At 44.0% G+C, this 12,684-nt stretch overlaps 1 protein-coding gene and 1 long non-coding RNA gene across 2 annotated transcripts in view; one reads left to right on the top strand and one right to left on the bottom strand.

Moving 5' to 3' along the window:
* The window catches only part of LOC148388816 (uncharacterized), a 65,043-nt gene that overhangs the window by 45,009 nt on the left and 7,350 nt on the right, over positions 1 to 12,684 (top strand). The window contains exons 5-8 of the long non-coding RNA XR_015862326.1: positions 1,503 to 1,771; positions 2,357 to 2,422; positions 3,898 to 3,946; positions 10,957 to 11,077. This is a non-coding gene — a long non-coding RNA (uncharacterized LOC148388816). The remainder of the gene's footprint in view (positions 1 to 1,502; positions 1,772 to 2,356; positions 2,423 to 3,897; positions 3,947 to 10,956; positions 11,078 to 12,684) is intronic.
* On the bottom strand, positions 955 to 3,519 carry gsx2 (GS homeobox 2). Its single transcript, XM_088395126.1, has 2 exons — positions 3,070 to 3,519; positions 955 to 1,911 (listed from the first exon to the last, which is right to left on the bottom strand). Exons 1-2 carry the CDS (start codon positions 3,455 to 3,457, stop codon positions 1,556 to 1,558), a joined length of 744 nt encoding a protein of 247 aa, XP_088251252.1. The 5' UTR covers positions 3,458 to 3,519; the 3' UTR covers positions 955 to 1,555.

Genomic DNA, 12,684 nt, shown 5'->3' on the forward strand with positions numbered 1-12,684 from the left:
TTTGAGTCCCGTTTAGACAGGTAAATGTTTCCCTGGTGGTGGGAAAATAAATGCTCATATCATTATGATGATTGATAATAGTAAACATAAAAAAAAAAAAATCTATAGCTCTTGAGTGTGTCCCCCTTTGCTCCAACACCTGCAAGGCCACATTAATTCACTTAATAGGAACTTTAGTGTATATTCATTAGCTGCCCCCCCCCCCCTCCACCCTCCCTCCCATATCACCCAATAATAATATATGATCAGCAGCAGAGTGTGAAAAGGGGCCATTTACTCCCACGCTGAATGGGAACCCCAAAAAGTTCACCTGCTTCCCCTCTCAATTAGGAATGTATCCCAAACTCTGAGAGAAACGAGTTAAATTAGGCGTCAGCTAATTTTAAGCCCCCCCACCTCCCTCTGCTTTACCCTAATCCCCTCCTCAGAGGTCTTTTCCCATTTGTCCCCCCAAGTTGAAAGGTTCAAATGGGTCCTAATGAAACAGTGACTAAAACTCGCCCTGTGTGGGTCCCCGTGTGGAACCCTGTCGATACCCCCACCTCCCCCTCCCACCCTGAAAAGCGGTGTGAGCGCGCAGCCCCCCACATCAGGGGGTCTCCCCCTCGGGACAATCTAACCTGTCAAAGCCTTTGGCCACTTCTATATATCCTGTCCCTCGGGCGCACTGCCCTAAATGGCGGCATACAATCAAGCGACGTGGGACCCCAAACGCAATTAAACTTGCTTTTTAAGAACCACTGAAAAAAGAGAGAAAAAAAATCTTTTTTTTTTTACAAGGGATCGTTTGTGAGCTCCACTCGGAATTAACAAGGGCTTATATCATGTAAATTGCCCTCTGATAAATAAAATATACAACAATGACTGGGAGTTGCGTCTCATTATGGTAGAAATAAGTGGCAAATTGAAATTAAATTGTTTATTGTAATAAATACACATCATATCATCACATCATATACACATAGCTTGCAAACACATGTTGCTTACAGGTTCCACACACAGGTTGTCCTATATGCTATTTGATATTGCTTCTAAGCAACACACACTCACAGTGAAGGGTCAAAGTGGAAGACTTCCGGGCCACGAGGCCGTAGGACGGGTTCTCAAACTTTTTGGGTCCATGTGGAAGTGAATTGAAGAGTTTCGGTTTGACAAAAAGTAGTGCTTTGGCACCATCTTAATGCAAGTCCATGAAAGTGAGTTGAGGAGTTTTATTCTTGATAAAAGTAGTGCTTTGATGCCATTTTGTGGCATTTAAGTGCCCGAGAAATTTGTTGAGTTTCATTTAGTGCTTCAAAGCCATCTTGTGGCATCTATAGCTTATTTTAAACTTTATTCTTGCACGACTGTCCGATTGGTCCAATTGAATCCGAGGTTTTGATTGGCCAATAGCTAATTTAAGATGGAGGGATTGTTTGGACACCCCAGTTTGAGAACCCTGCGATAGGAAAAAGTTATTTTCTTCAAGACGTGCATTCACAAAAAGTTTTCCTCTTCAACAGTTTTCATGCAGGTGGAGGTGTCAAGCCCGTGAAAGTCACCAAACCATCAGCAGTCACATCACGAGCGCCCCGTCCTTCTCCTCTGAGGTCGAAGCGGGCGAGAGGGACTCCTCATCTTCGGAGCGAGGGTATCGCACGCCCGAGCACTTGCACCCGCCGCCGCCGGCGCCTCCGACGTGGGAACTCCTCTGCGCCGCCTTGCCTTCCTTCTTGTGCTTGACACGGCGGTTCTGGAACCAGATCTTCACCTGCTTCTCAGATAGGTTCAGGTAGGTGGCTATCTCGATGCGGCGCAGGCGGGACAGGTACATGTTGCAGGAGAACTCGCGCTCCAGCTCCAGCAGCTGCGTGCTGGTGAAAGCTGTGCGCATGCGCTTGCCGTTCTGGATGTGGCTGCCCTCTGAGGTGCCTGTTGGGGGAAGGGGGGGGGTCCATTATATTCCAGTCACTCCACTACGCACCATTAAAATCAATATTTGTAGTTGATTATACTCATTAAAGCTTATGTTAATTTGAGCCACAGTATAAGTGGATTAAGTGGCCCAATTCGACTCATTATAAAGTTATACAGGCAGTAATTGTAGTGGCTTAAGTGTATAATCAACGATACATTTGTTGTTAGGAGTGTGTGATTAGATTTAATGTTGAGTAATGAAATCAATAAGATGTCAACAATCGAATGTGGGATTTTTTTCCCCCGACACTTCTTGGATGACCCAGTGACATTTTTGCATGTTCCTGAGAAACGAAGCTTAAAAGAAGAATTATTGTATATAATTCTAGAATATGAATGTATGTTTTTATTATTAGGGCCTGATTGCCAAACGGTGACACCATATTATTTATTGTAACAGGATGCAAGGAAATTTCTCACTGACCCGTCAGACATCCTGATAATAATTCAGTCACACCTCAAGCAGGTAAAGTACTTTCAATCATTGGATTTATTTTTGGTAGTCCTTATTAATGTTTAATTTAAGCCCGAGAGTGGGTCATAGTGAGCCAATTTTTTGGCCGACTAGAAACAAACATAATGGAGGGGTTAAAATGTTAACCTAATTGGCTAAGTCATTTTTAGCTTAATCAATAAATAATTCAAAAGTGATTGCTGAGTTTAAAATTTTCTTAGGTGTAGATTCAAGTCAATCACGAGATATGCTAACTAGGCTAACATGTTTTTACATAGGATTAGTTGAATAAAGTAAGCCAACCTAAATGAATGGACTCAATGCCTATTTTTATTTGATGTGAAAAAAAATCAATCTTTGTCCTTAAGTGACAATTTCTTACAATGAAATCTAGTATATTTATTTGTCATGTTTTAAACAATAGATAGTATTTATAGAGAGAAAGTTAATGTGCTGCAGCAGAGTATATAGCATCATTAATGAGCTATTTTAGTTTCTTTAAAAAAATTCCTTGGACCCATTTTGTGCCCCCGATCCACAGTTTGGACACCCTTTCTAGCCAATTCATGCGCAAATGAATGGCAATAGGTTTGATAGTTAAAATGTGTTAAAGTCACGTATAGCATTCAAAAAGTCAGTCGCAAAAGTTTTAGTCTTACCCATGGAGATGCAGTGGTACCTCCGCGGGTCGCTAAAAACGGACGCCGTGCAAACAGGTGCATGTCCCGGGTGTGCCAGGGCTGCGGATTGGTGCTGGTGGTGGGCGAGCCGGTGGCAGTACTGCGCCGCCTCCGCGCTCACGCCCGTCGCGAAGTGGCTCTTGAGGCCCGGCGCGCCACTCCTGGTCGTGTGGAGGTGCGTCGTGACGCACAGCGGGCACACGCAGAACGCGCCGCTCTTCCTGGACGGGCACGCCGGCACCACGCCGGGCGTGTGCACGCTGATGGGCAGCAGGATGTCATGCGCCGTCGCCGTCACCGCCGCCGGGTGTTCGCTCGGTCGGGTGTCCTTGACGATGAGCGAATCCACGTAGAAGGATCTAGACATGGTTGGGGAGTCTGCACGCTTCTCGATTGCATGTGATGCCCCTCGGGAGCTTGCAAAGGTGCTTATGTTTGATGGCGCAACAAAAGGGAGCGCGAGGGGGGTGGCTGGGGTGGGTGGGCCCTGGGCAAAGCGTCACCCACCACCATTGCTGCAGAACGGAACAACCCCTCATTACCCCTAATCAAACATCACAAATTGCTCGTTTTACTCTTGTTAATCTTTTCTTTCCAAGTCTTTGTGTGTCAAATGGCCCACATTAACGCGTTTGCTTCCATTTTGAAGTAGTTGTCAAAGTATTCATATTTCCATATTCATTTCAAGTAGTTATTCAACCCAATTATGGCTGCAAAAAAAACGATTATTTTAATAATATATTAAAAATATATTTTAAAAATATTTTTAAAAAGTTTCCTAATTTGACTATTTTGTCCCATTTACAGGTTTTAACACAAAGCAGCAACGCTGGGACTGTCGACAAATACTTAAGACGTAAGTGAACACACACAAAATAATGAATGCAACATTTGTTTTTGATCCCTATTATTTTTTTTATATTCATAAATGTATTTTTTTAAATATAATATCCTTCACAAACTTCTTTAAATCTGTATAAGTGAACACTTCTGTTATTCCCTCAGTCCCGCAAGGTATTGAAACGAGCCCTCTAAGGTTCTATAATGCACTAGTTTATATTATTGCAAATGCGATTGGAGGAATTGCGTTTCAATCAGCCTTATTTTTGTGATTTGCTCACTTCCAATAACGCCGGCTTTGTGGCGGCGCGTCTGCGTGGGGCTATTGGATGGCGATTAGGAATCAATTAGAAAGTATTTATAAAAGTGGGCCGGCACTGCGGGTAAACAGGCAGTTATTCCAGAAATGCGTTAATCCTTCATCTTGTGACGATAATTAGCGGGTTTGATCCCCCCCCTCCCACTCCTGCTTGCAGCAGGCAGCCAGGCGGGTGGGTCACTCCTGGCTTTAACTTTTGCTTTCATCTACCAAGTAGCCCCTCGGACCCTCGGAACGACTCAGCGGGTCTGTGGTTCTGGTCAATATCAAGACGCGTGAAAAAGTCTCAAGGACTCATGCAGAAAATTGAACAAGAAGTTTAATAAACGATTTCTTGCTCAGTAGCCCCCCCTAAAAAGTTTGAAAATAATGAACCTCCATCACCAGTCCCATTAAGTCCCAAAATTAAATTTGCAAAAAATATCTGTCTTTTAATTTGATGTTAAAGTTTGATAATCATTTCAAGGATTTGCCATTATCAAAAAAACAATTCAATATGATTAATTACATTTATTTTTACTTGAATTTATTTTATTTTTTACTTACTTATTGCCTCCTATTTTTTTTTTAGCTCTCATGTTGCTTCTAACTTTCCCTAAAAATCATTTCAAATGCAACTGTCATATCACACACGGAACATAATTGCTATAATAAAGCAACACATGTACACACACACACACACACACAAAATCTATTTTGGCAAACAGCGTGTGTGTGTTTCAGTGTAAGAGCAGCGCTCCAACCATGCGAATGATCCGTGGCGTGCGACCCCCCCCCCCACCTCCATCACACATTATTTTTCCATAATTCTGCACGATAAAATTTCATTGTCTATTAAGTAATCCCCCAAACGAGGCCCTTTATGAGGCTATAATGAGGCCTAATTGCCAGGGCCAGTGGAGCCACGTGGAAGGGTTTAGCAGGCATTAAGCCGCCGGGTACCGCGCAGCACAGCCTGTTACCTCGCCATTACTTTCATAATTCAAGGAGAAAATTACGCCATTTAAGGGCAAAACCAGGGATTTCCTATCATTCCTTTTTATTCCGCTCGGGCGGGGGCCGTATTTCGGAATTGAGATCATTCCTGCTTGGGTGTCTGTCAATGATGAAATAAATGGAAAGAAAACGGAAAAACGACTCACTTAAGTTTTAATGGTGTGGAAATATCTATGAATAAAAGTAAAATAATATATTTTTAAATTGTATTATTGAAAAACAAGCCTCATAGTTTTGACGATAACGTTGCTAATATGTTCATTAAATTATGACAATATTTTTACAATTTTATGACTTACCTGGCAATATGACGACTTTGATCTCAGAATTTAAAAAGCTTTTTTTTATGGCTTAACTCTTCTAACATTACAACTTTTTCTAACATAACTTTTTAAGCAAAACAATCCAACTTCAATCTGTCACCATTCCGATTTGATTCTCGGCACCGTACAACTTTTCAGCTCCATTTATCACTTGTAAAATTCCATCTCTTTTTTTTTTTCTTCTCCACTTTCAGTCATCACTTGTTTGCCTCCATTTTGACTTTCACTGTTGAGTGCCTTCTCTTTTTTTCTTAAACTTTGGAGTGCTGCGGTTAGCCCGCCACTATTCACCCTTTTCACTTCATGATGGGCAATTAATCACAGCCCCATTCAATCCGATGAAAATTCAATTTTAACGGGGGCGAGGGGGGGGGGGCTTTGAGAAAAAGCTCCAAATCTAAGTTTGCAAACTAAAAAAAAAAAAACACCTTTTTCCTCTTTTTCATCTGTCTCCATTGCCGTTATATCTTTATAGCTCCTCCCTATTGTAAAAAATACACCGTTAGTGTTAAAGTTAACCCCTCCTCACCCGTTGCCCCCCCCTTCCTCCTCCTCATTCAGGGTCCATCCCATGCCATATTAAAGCGTGAAGAAGCCCATTAATGTTTTGTTGAACAAGCATCATTAACTTGTATCACCGCCTTTTTACAAACGTGGCATTGTCGAGGCGGGGCCAGTCTGCGGCCCATCTTGGCCAATACAGTGGGTGATTGGGCCCTTTATCAGTTACCGGGCAACAGATCCCCAATGCCCCCGACTCAAAGGAAAACACTCTGTTCCGCCATATAGACTTCAATGAGATGAACAATGACCCCGCCGACAACATAATGCCGCACGATGACTTTTCATTAACAATTATCTCGTTGCTGTGAATAGCAGCTGCAGCGCTCGCTCTCCGTCTCATGGCTTCCCTGAGGGAGGGGGGGAGTGGGAGGGCATCACGGGTACGAAATTCTCAGTGAATAATTGGCTTTCTATGCAAAAATGAGTCGGAAATAATTGCGTCCTTTGCGACGATGCAAGTGACAAGCCAAGGATGAAACAAAGACGAGCTCAACAGGAGTTTAGAATGGATTAGTGTAATCTATGCAGATTATTTTACCCATTGTCTTATAAAGATATTAACTCATTGAATCAGTCTGCTTTAAAATATATCGATAAATGTATTGAATTGTATTTTATTGGAGGAATGTGTCTTAGAAGGAAATGGTAGGATTAAAATCAAATAAGAAATTTAAAAAAAGGTCTTAAAATGATCACTGCCTGAACTGAATCGAATCATTCCATTTCAAGTCGAATCGTCCTTGAATCGTTTTGCTGCCCATGTTTTAAAAAGAGTATCGAATCACCTTTAATGGAGTGACACGCGTTCCAGATTCTAAGTGCTAACGCTAAAGTCAATGCAAAATCCCATTGACATGTTAACAGAAAATTAGCATCGCCCTCCAGTGACATTCCAACAAATGGCGCTTTCCCATTTGAACCATTAAACTTCTGATCGCTTAGCTCGTCGTTTGGCTAACATGGAAAAAAACAAATGTGCCTTCCTGAAAGATTGTTATGCCCGGCAAATGTGTTTTTTGTAAGCTGGAGGACGCTTAGAGGGTCTGTCTCTCAGTCTCATAGAAAAGTAAAGTGACAGCCTCAGAGGAAGAAGAGTGCGCCCGCCGAACAAAGGGCAGCCCATACAGACGTCCCGCATCAGCCTCTCCGCTAATTAGGACGACTCTCCTCGGCCTCCCAGAGCCGCCCGGACACTCCCGCCGCTCTAGACTGAAGTGTGCCTGCCCTCGTTTGCGGCGTCTCCCCGATATCGCCAGCAATTAAACGAGGCCCGGGCCAAAACAAAACAGAGATAAACGGCGAGGGATGGCGGCAGCGGTGGCGGCTCACGGTCAAGTTCCCACGAGAACGCGCCGCCATTAAAGGTTATTGTGGCGCTACACGATTGTTTCCGGCAGACCAAGCAAACGCAATTACGGCAAGAAAAACAGCCCTTATTTCAATCTTTTCTTGCTCCACTTGTCAAACGCACGGCAATTTTCGCCTTTAGTCGTAATGAGAAGATCTCGCCAGCACTCGTTATTGGGCTCCCTGCTGGTTCAAGATACTGTACTGGTTTATCTTCGTTAATGAGCGGCCTTTTCGCTTTAATCTTGATGTTTAGATTTTCCATATTTCAGTTCAGCACTAACCCTGAATGTCCTTTCACTGCTTGGAGATTCTTTTTTTTTTTCAAAAACTATATGGTCATATCTGACCAGGGTTAAAGATATCAAATGATGCAGATCTTTTAAAAAATATTGAATAATAAAATTGAATATGATGTAAAATATAGAATAAATAATCAAAATAATACAAAATAAAATAATACATTTAAAAAATACACAAATATTATTTTAAGTTGGTCGATCGTAAGAAGCTAAGATGTTCCACAGAGAGAAGGAAGCAGGGAGAGTGAGTGGTGGGGCGATTCTTGCGATTGAACGTGTTTGCTGGAGCGGAAGCAGAGTGGAATGTTGCGTTCGGGGTCTTTTGTTGCGAATGGACGACTCTCGGCCCCTCATGCACCTATCCAGGGATGTGTCAGGTTAGACTTTGGGTTGGGCTCAGACTTTAGGTTTATTTTTTTTCTCTCTGTGATTTGTTGAGCAAAGCACTCGGGCTATGCAGTGAAAACAAAGTGTCACGTTCGTTATGTCGATTTTTCATGGCCGCTTGTAAGCGCTTCATCTGAGTTTGAACAAAACAGCGCATTTCTCTCTCTATCGCTCATCTCTGATGAAGAAACAAGTGGAGGCCGTCAGCTCATTTGGACAATGAAGGCCGCGTGGTTGTGATTTGGATCTCGGGTTTTGACTTTGTCATCATGATCACTTATAGGGCATTCCAATTTTTCCTTGACAAGAATCCACCCTGACAAACGAACCATCATGAGATGTAAATTCAGTAGAAAGCAAGTATTTTGTTTTTTATGAGCTTGCACCTACGAGTGGTCGAACTTTTAATCATTTTCACCAAGATACCTAAATTGCAAAAAAAAAATGTGTACCGGTTTTGTTTGAGCCGCATCGAATTTAGCATCGTTGAGACAGCTGAGGTCGAGGTCAGGAGCTCCTGTCTGCTTCTCCTCATGAATGGAGCTCGCGTTTGCGCCCCTGTCTGAGCTTTGTCGCCACTTGGCATGAGGTCGAGGGGACGGGCTTGCGGGCCAGGGTGGGACCAGCCGCTATTTGTATGCAGGCCGTATCACCCGGGGGGGGGGGGTCCACTTTATGTCCCGCTCTCACCTGCTCATTTGCATTAAATCACTGCGTTGTGCACGTGCAAGAGCTCGGCTGCACCTGTCGAATGTGTTGGGCTGGTTTTGGGGGGTTTGATTGATGTTGGTGGGCTTCAATAACATCGTAAGAGGCCTGTGAATCAGCGATTAGAATGATTTTGAAGATCTTCCCAATGGTCTACTATCCATCCTGTGTTTCCTGAGGAACAAATCCGAGGTCCGGCAATGTTCCGATAGAACTTGTGGCTGACCAGAGGGGTTCCACTGTATTATCAAAAGTAATTTCCACCCCGATTTTTTTGTTTTTTCTCATTGGGACAGAGTATCCATTGAGAGTCAATGATTTGGGTCAAAGCGTGCACGTCGGGCCGCCGCTCATCCTCGAGCACCGGGGCGGTCCGAGAAGGGTCAGTCGTATTCAGCAGGCGCTGTCATGCAAATGAACCCACCCACGCTTTAAACAACTCTTGGAATTTTTATGTCTGCTTTTTTTTCTTTTTTCCCCCCCTTTGGCTCCGCCCCTTCACTTCTCTCCAAATCTCTCTCCTTTGCATTCACAAAGTCATTGACGAGACATTCAAAGCTTTTTTAAATTGGCTCAGCGTCATTGTGGCCCGCGCGTCGAGTCTTAGGAGGGGCGGCGGCGACCTCGAGGACTGGGGCCTAAATATACTCGCCTGTGAAAGCAGTTAGATCATGTTCTTTTCATGCTCCGATTAGAATCAAATCGATCCCCACCCCCCACCCATTGCCGACACTCGGGAGGTTTGAAGTGCAAGCGGGCCGGACAAAGACTTCCTGAGCCGAGCTGAATGCTAAACACACTCTTGAAAAAGAAGCTCCACAATGGTCCCTGGGAGTAAATTTGTTTTAAGTGCGACGTGAAGATATCTCGTACTGTAGAGTTGGACGCCACCCGCGTTCGAAATGAGCCCCCAGCTTGGAGGATCTTTTTAATTCACTTTATGTTTGCCGCCATCCAACACGAGAGGTGCGTTTGGGGCCAGTGGCAGGTGGAAGCCAGGGTGGAGGTTTGGTTGATGAGTGCGACCCGTCGGACACGAGAGAGGGCGGGGAAGGAGGAGGGATTTGAACTTGCTGACACTTTTGATTTGCACCTGCAGCTTTTGTTACGTTATTCAGCCGTCAGTGTTGCAACCCCTTTGGTTGTGTTCTTTTAAGGATTTAATTGTGAGCCCCTGTTTATCACTTTAGGAGAGGGGAGGGGCAGAGGGGCAGCCTGAAATCACCAAATTAGAGGTCAAGCGTGCTTGCTTCAAGTTCTTGTTAGTCCCAGTCGAACTTTTGCAGATAAAATCAGAACTGTCATCATTGTCATATTTAAATACAAAAATGTTCACACTGACGGGTCTGCTAGCTACATGCTAACATAGATGTGCTAACGGGAATTAGCCGAGATGTTACAATAACACAGATGGAGCAGCAACACAAAACATTCTTCATCTTGGTCATTTTGGTAAAAATCCTGTTTGCTTGTGCAACCAAGCATTTTAACAGTCTCATTTAGCAGCGCGATGACTCAATAATGTAGCGCAACATGTGAATCCATACAAAGTGTTGCCGCTACCCGACCGGCAAGAAATGGGGAGGGGGGGCAGGACCACCCTGCAGCTGCCCCTTCCCAACTCATCCCTTCGTTCCCACTCCTATTCATCCCACAGCTGCACTTCTCTCTCTCGTTTTCCCAATCCATCCCTCTCTTTCTCTCTCACTTCTATCTATTTGAGCTCGCGAGACAAAGATGGATGAGAAGCTCCTGTGATGGCGCACAAAAGCGAGTAGCACAAGGTGAGCGAGCTGCTTAAGCTCGTCCTCCATCCCGGAGCATATCCGTCTAAATCCTCCTCGCTCGTTCTGTAATTATTTCCCTTAAAACTCAATTTATTGCTCATTTTAATATTATTGAGGTACTTTGCGTAACATACCAAGTCTGTAGAAAATAATTAGCTAAGTCACGTTGTAAGTGCAACTAAGCAATGTCTGCCATCTACAGGCAATTGGTGCTATTACAACTTCAAACTGCAGTCCACTTGTGCATATTTATTTTGCGTTAATTTAACCGGACTTTAAATTCATCTTCCCAGGTCCTCTGGCTTTCGATGATGTCTACATTTTTCCGGCCCCTGATTGGTTGGTCAGAGCAAATCTGTTCAACTAGCAAAACACACTTCTAGCATCATGAACATCTAAGAATCAGCATCACTGGTGAGTAAGATGTCATTTCCATTTTTTTTTCATATTTTTGTCATATTAGATATTGATTCTGAACTGTTCCAGATGATGCTGTTATATTGCACATTGAGGCTTTCTATAATTAGGACTTAATCAAATTGTATCACTATCAATGAAGGCCCAAGAACTGAATGCCTGACACGACTAAAAAGTTGATTCCCTTCGCCATAATGATTTCTTCTCAGGCCCTAAAAATGTAATAAAAGAACAAAAATGTGCTCACACCTCCCCCTATTTTTTTTTGTAATTTAAACGCGTTGATTTGACCCAGAACTTATTTACCAAGAGAGTTAAGCTGGGAGGAGGGGGGGGGGGGGGGGTCGAGCGGCACAGTATTGCAACAGATGCTTTTGTTCGGCCAAAAGTCTCAAAAGGGGCCTCGGGTGTGTGGTTCGGGGGGGCCCCGGGGAAAGAGTCATTTTTGTCCCTGGTGCGAGCTTCTCCCCAGCTGTGCCTGTTGCAAGAGGAAACACGAGGGGCAGCGGCGTGATGGAATACGTAAGTGGGGCGCGCGGTTTGGGCCTGTTTGCGGGGCGACTCCATTAAAGGGTCGTTTATCTGGCCTGTGATCCCATTGTGGGCCGCCTTCTTTTGCGGCCCCGGTGTGCCGAGGGGGGGCGTAATTGGCCGATTGGCCGCGGTCTGCTGCTGCATGCTGGGGCCATTTATAAAAGAGCGCCGTGAATGGAGCTGACTCCTTCCAGCAGACGCCGCGCCCGGCGAATAAACGCTGAATAAACGCGCAGGAAATGTGAAAAGGATGAAACGTCCCCAAAGCGTCTTTGTGCCACTGTGAAATCAGCCGCTTGAATGCAGAGAATCGCTCTTGTCATCTATTTTTCCCCCCCCACCTTTTGACTTTGTCTCACCTCTTTAGACGCTTTTCTCTGCTCTGGTGCTGACCCGCCTTTTCATATTCTTCTTTTTTTCAACGTGTGACCTTCACATCACGCATGTAGTACATGGAGGCAACACAAGTGGATTTTCTTCATGCTCCGTCACTATTTTACATTTGAAGTCACATTCACACCACTCCAATTCTCCTTTTCAAAGTCATTTAACAAAGCACCCGGTCAATTTGACCCATTTTCAAGGTGAAACATATTTTGGGGGTATGAAACTTGACCTTTAAAACCACTCTAATGCATTACTACAAATGTTCAATGCGGTTAACCCGAGCAATATGTGAGTTGGCGAATAGCCCTTCTGTTATGTGGGTCAAATCGACCCACATTTAACGTTAATAAAAAGTTTCTTCTTAGCAATAAAATGTTTGTAATTGAGTTCAAAGTGTTTCAATACAATTCCTCCATATTCATCTTGATTCTGAGTCAATGGGTCAATTTGACCCAGAGTAGCTGATTTTCATTACCGAATTCAAGAATAGCATTGTACTTTTTACAGTGCACATTTTCTGTTATCGTTTCTGACATATTTGGGTCTCAAACGTGCAACGGGTCAAACTGACCCCGTAGCATGATTGCTACTCCTGAGAAAGGAACAGAACAGGAGGGTTATTGGCCTCCTAATTAAAGCCCACCCTCCTCTCAATGGGCTGGGAGGTCAAAGGCCGCTTACGG

This window comes from Syngnathus floridae, chromosome 13, assembly GCF_059516105.1.
Source record: "Syngnathus floridae isolate MCC-2025c chromosome 13, RoL_Sflo_1.0, whole genome shotgun sequence".
In the NCBI taxonomy this organism is placed as follows: Eukaryota; Metazoa; Chordata; class Actinopteri; order Syngnathiformes; family Syngnathidae; genus Syngnathus; species Syngnathus floridae.

Coding starts and splice junctions, on each gene's coding strand:
- gsx2 (XM_088395126.1), bottom strand. CDS start 3,457: ATGTCTAGATCCTTCTACGTGGATTCGCTCATCGTCAAGGACACCCGA. Junction 1,912..3,069: donor GTACCACTGCATCTCCATGG/GTAAGACTAAAA, acceptor TTCCCCCAACAG/GCACCTCAGAGGGCAGCCAC.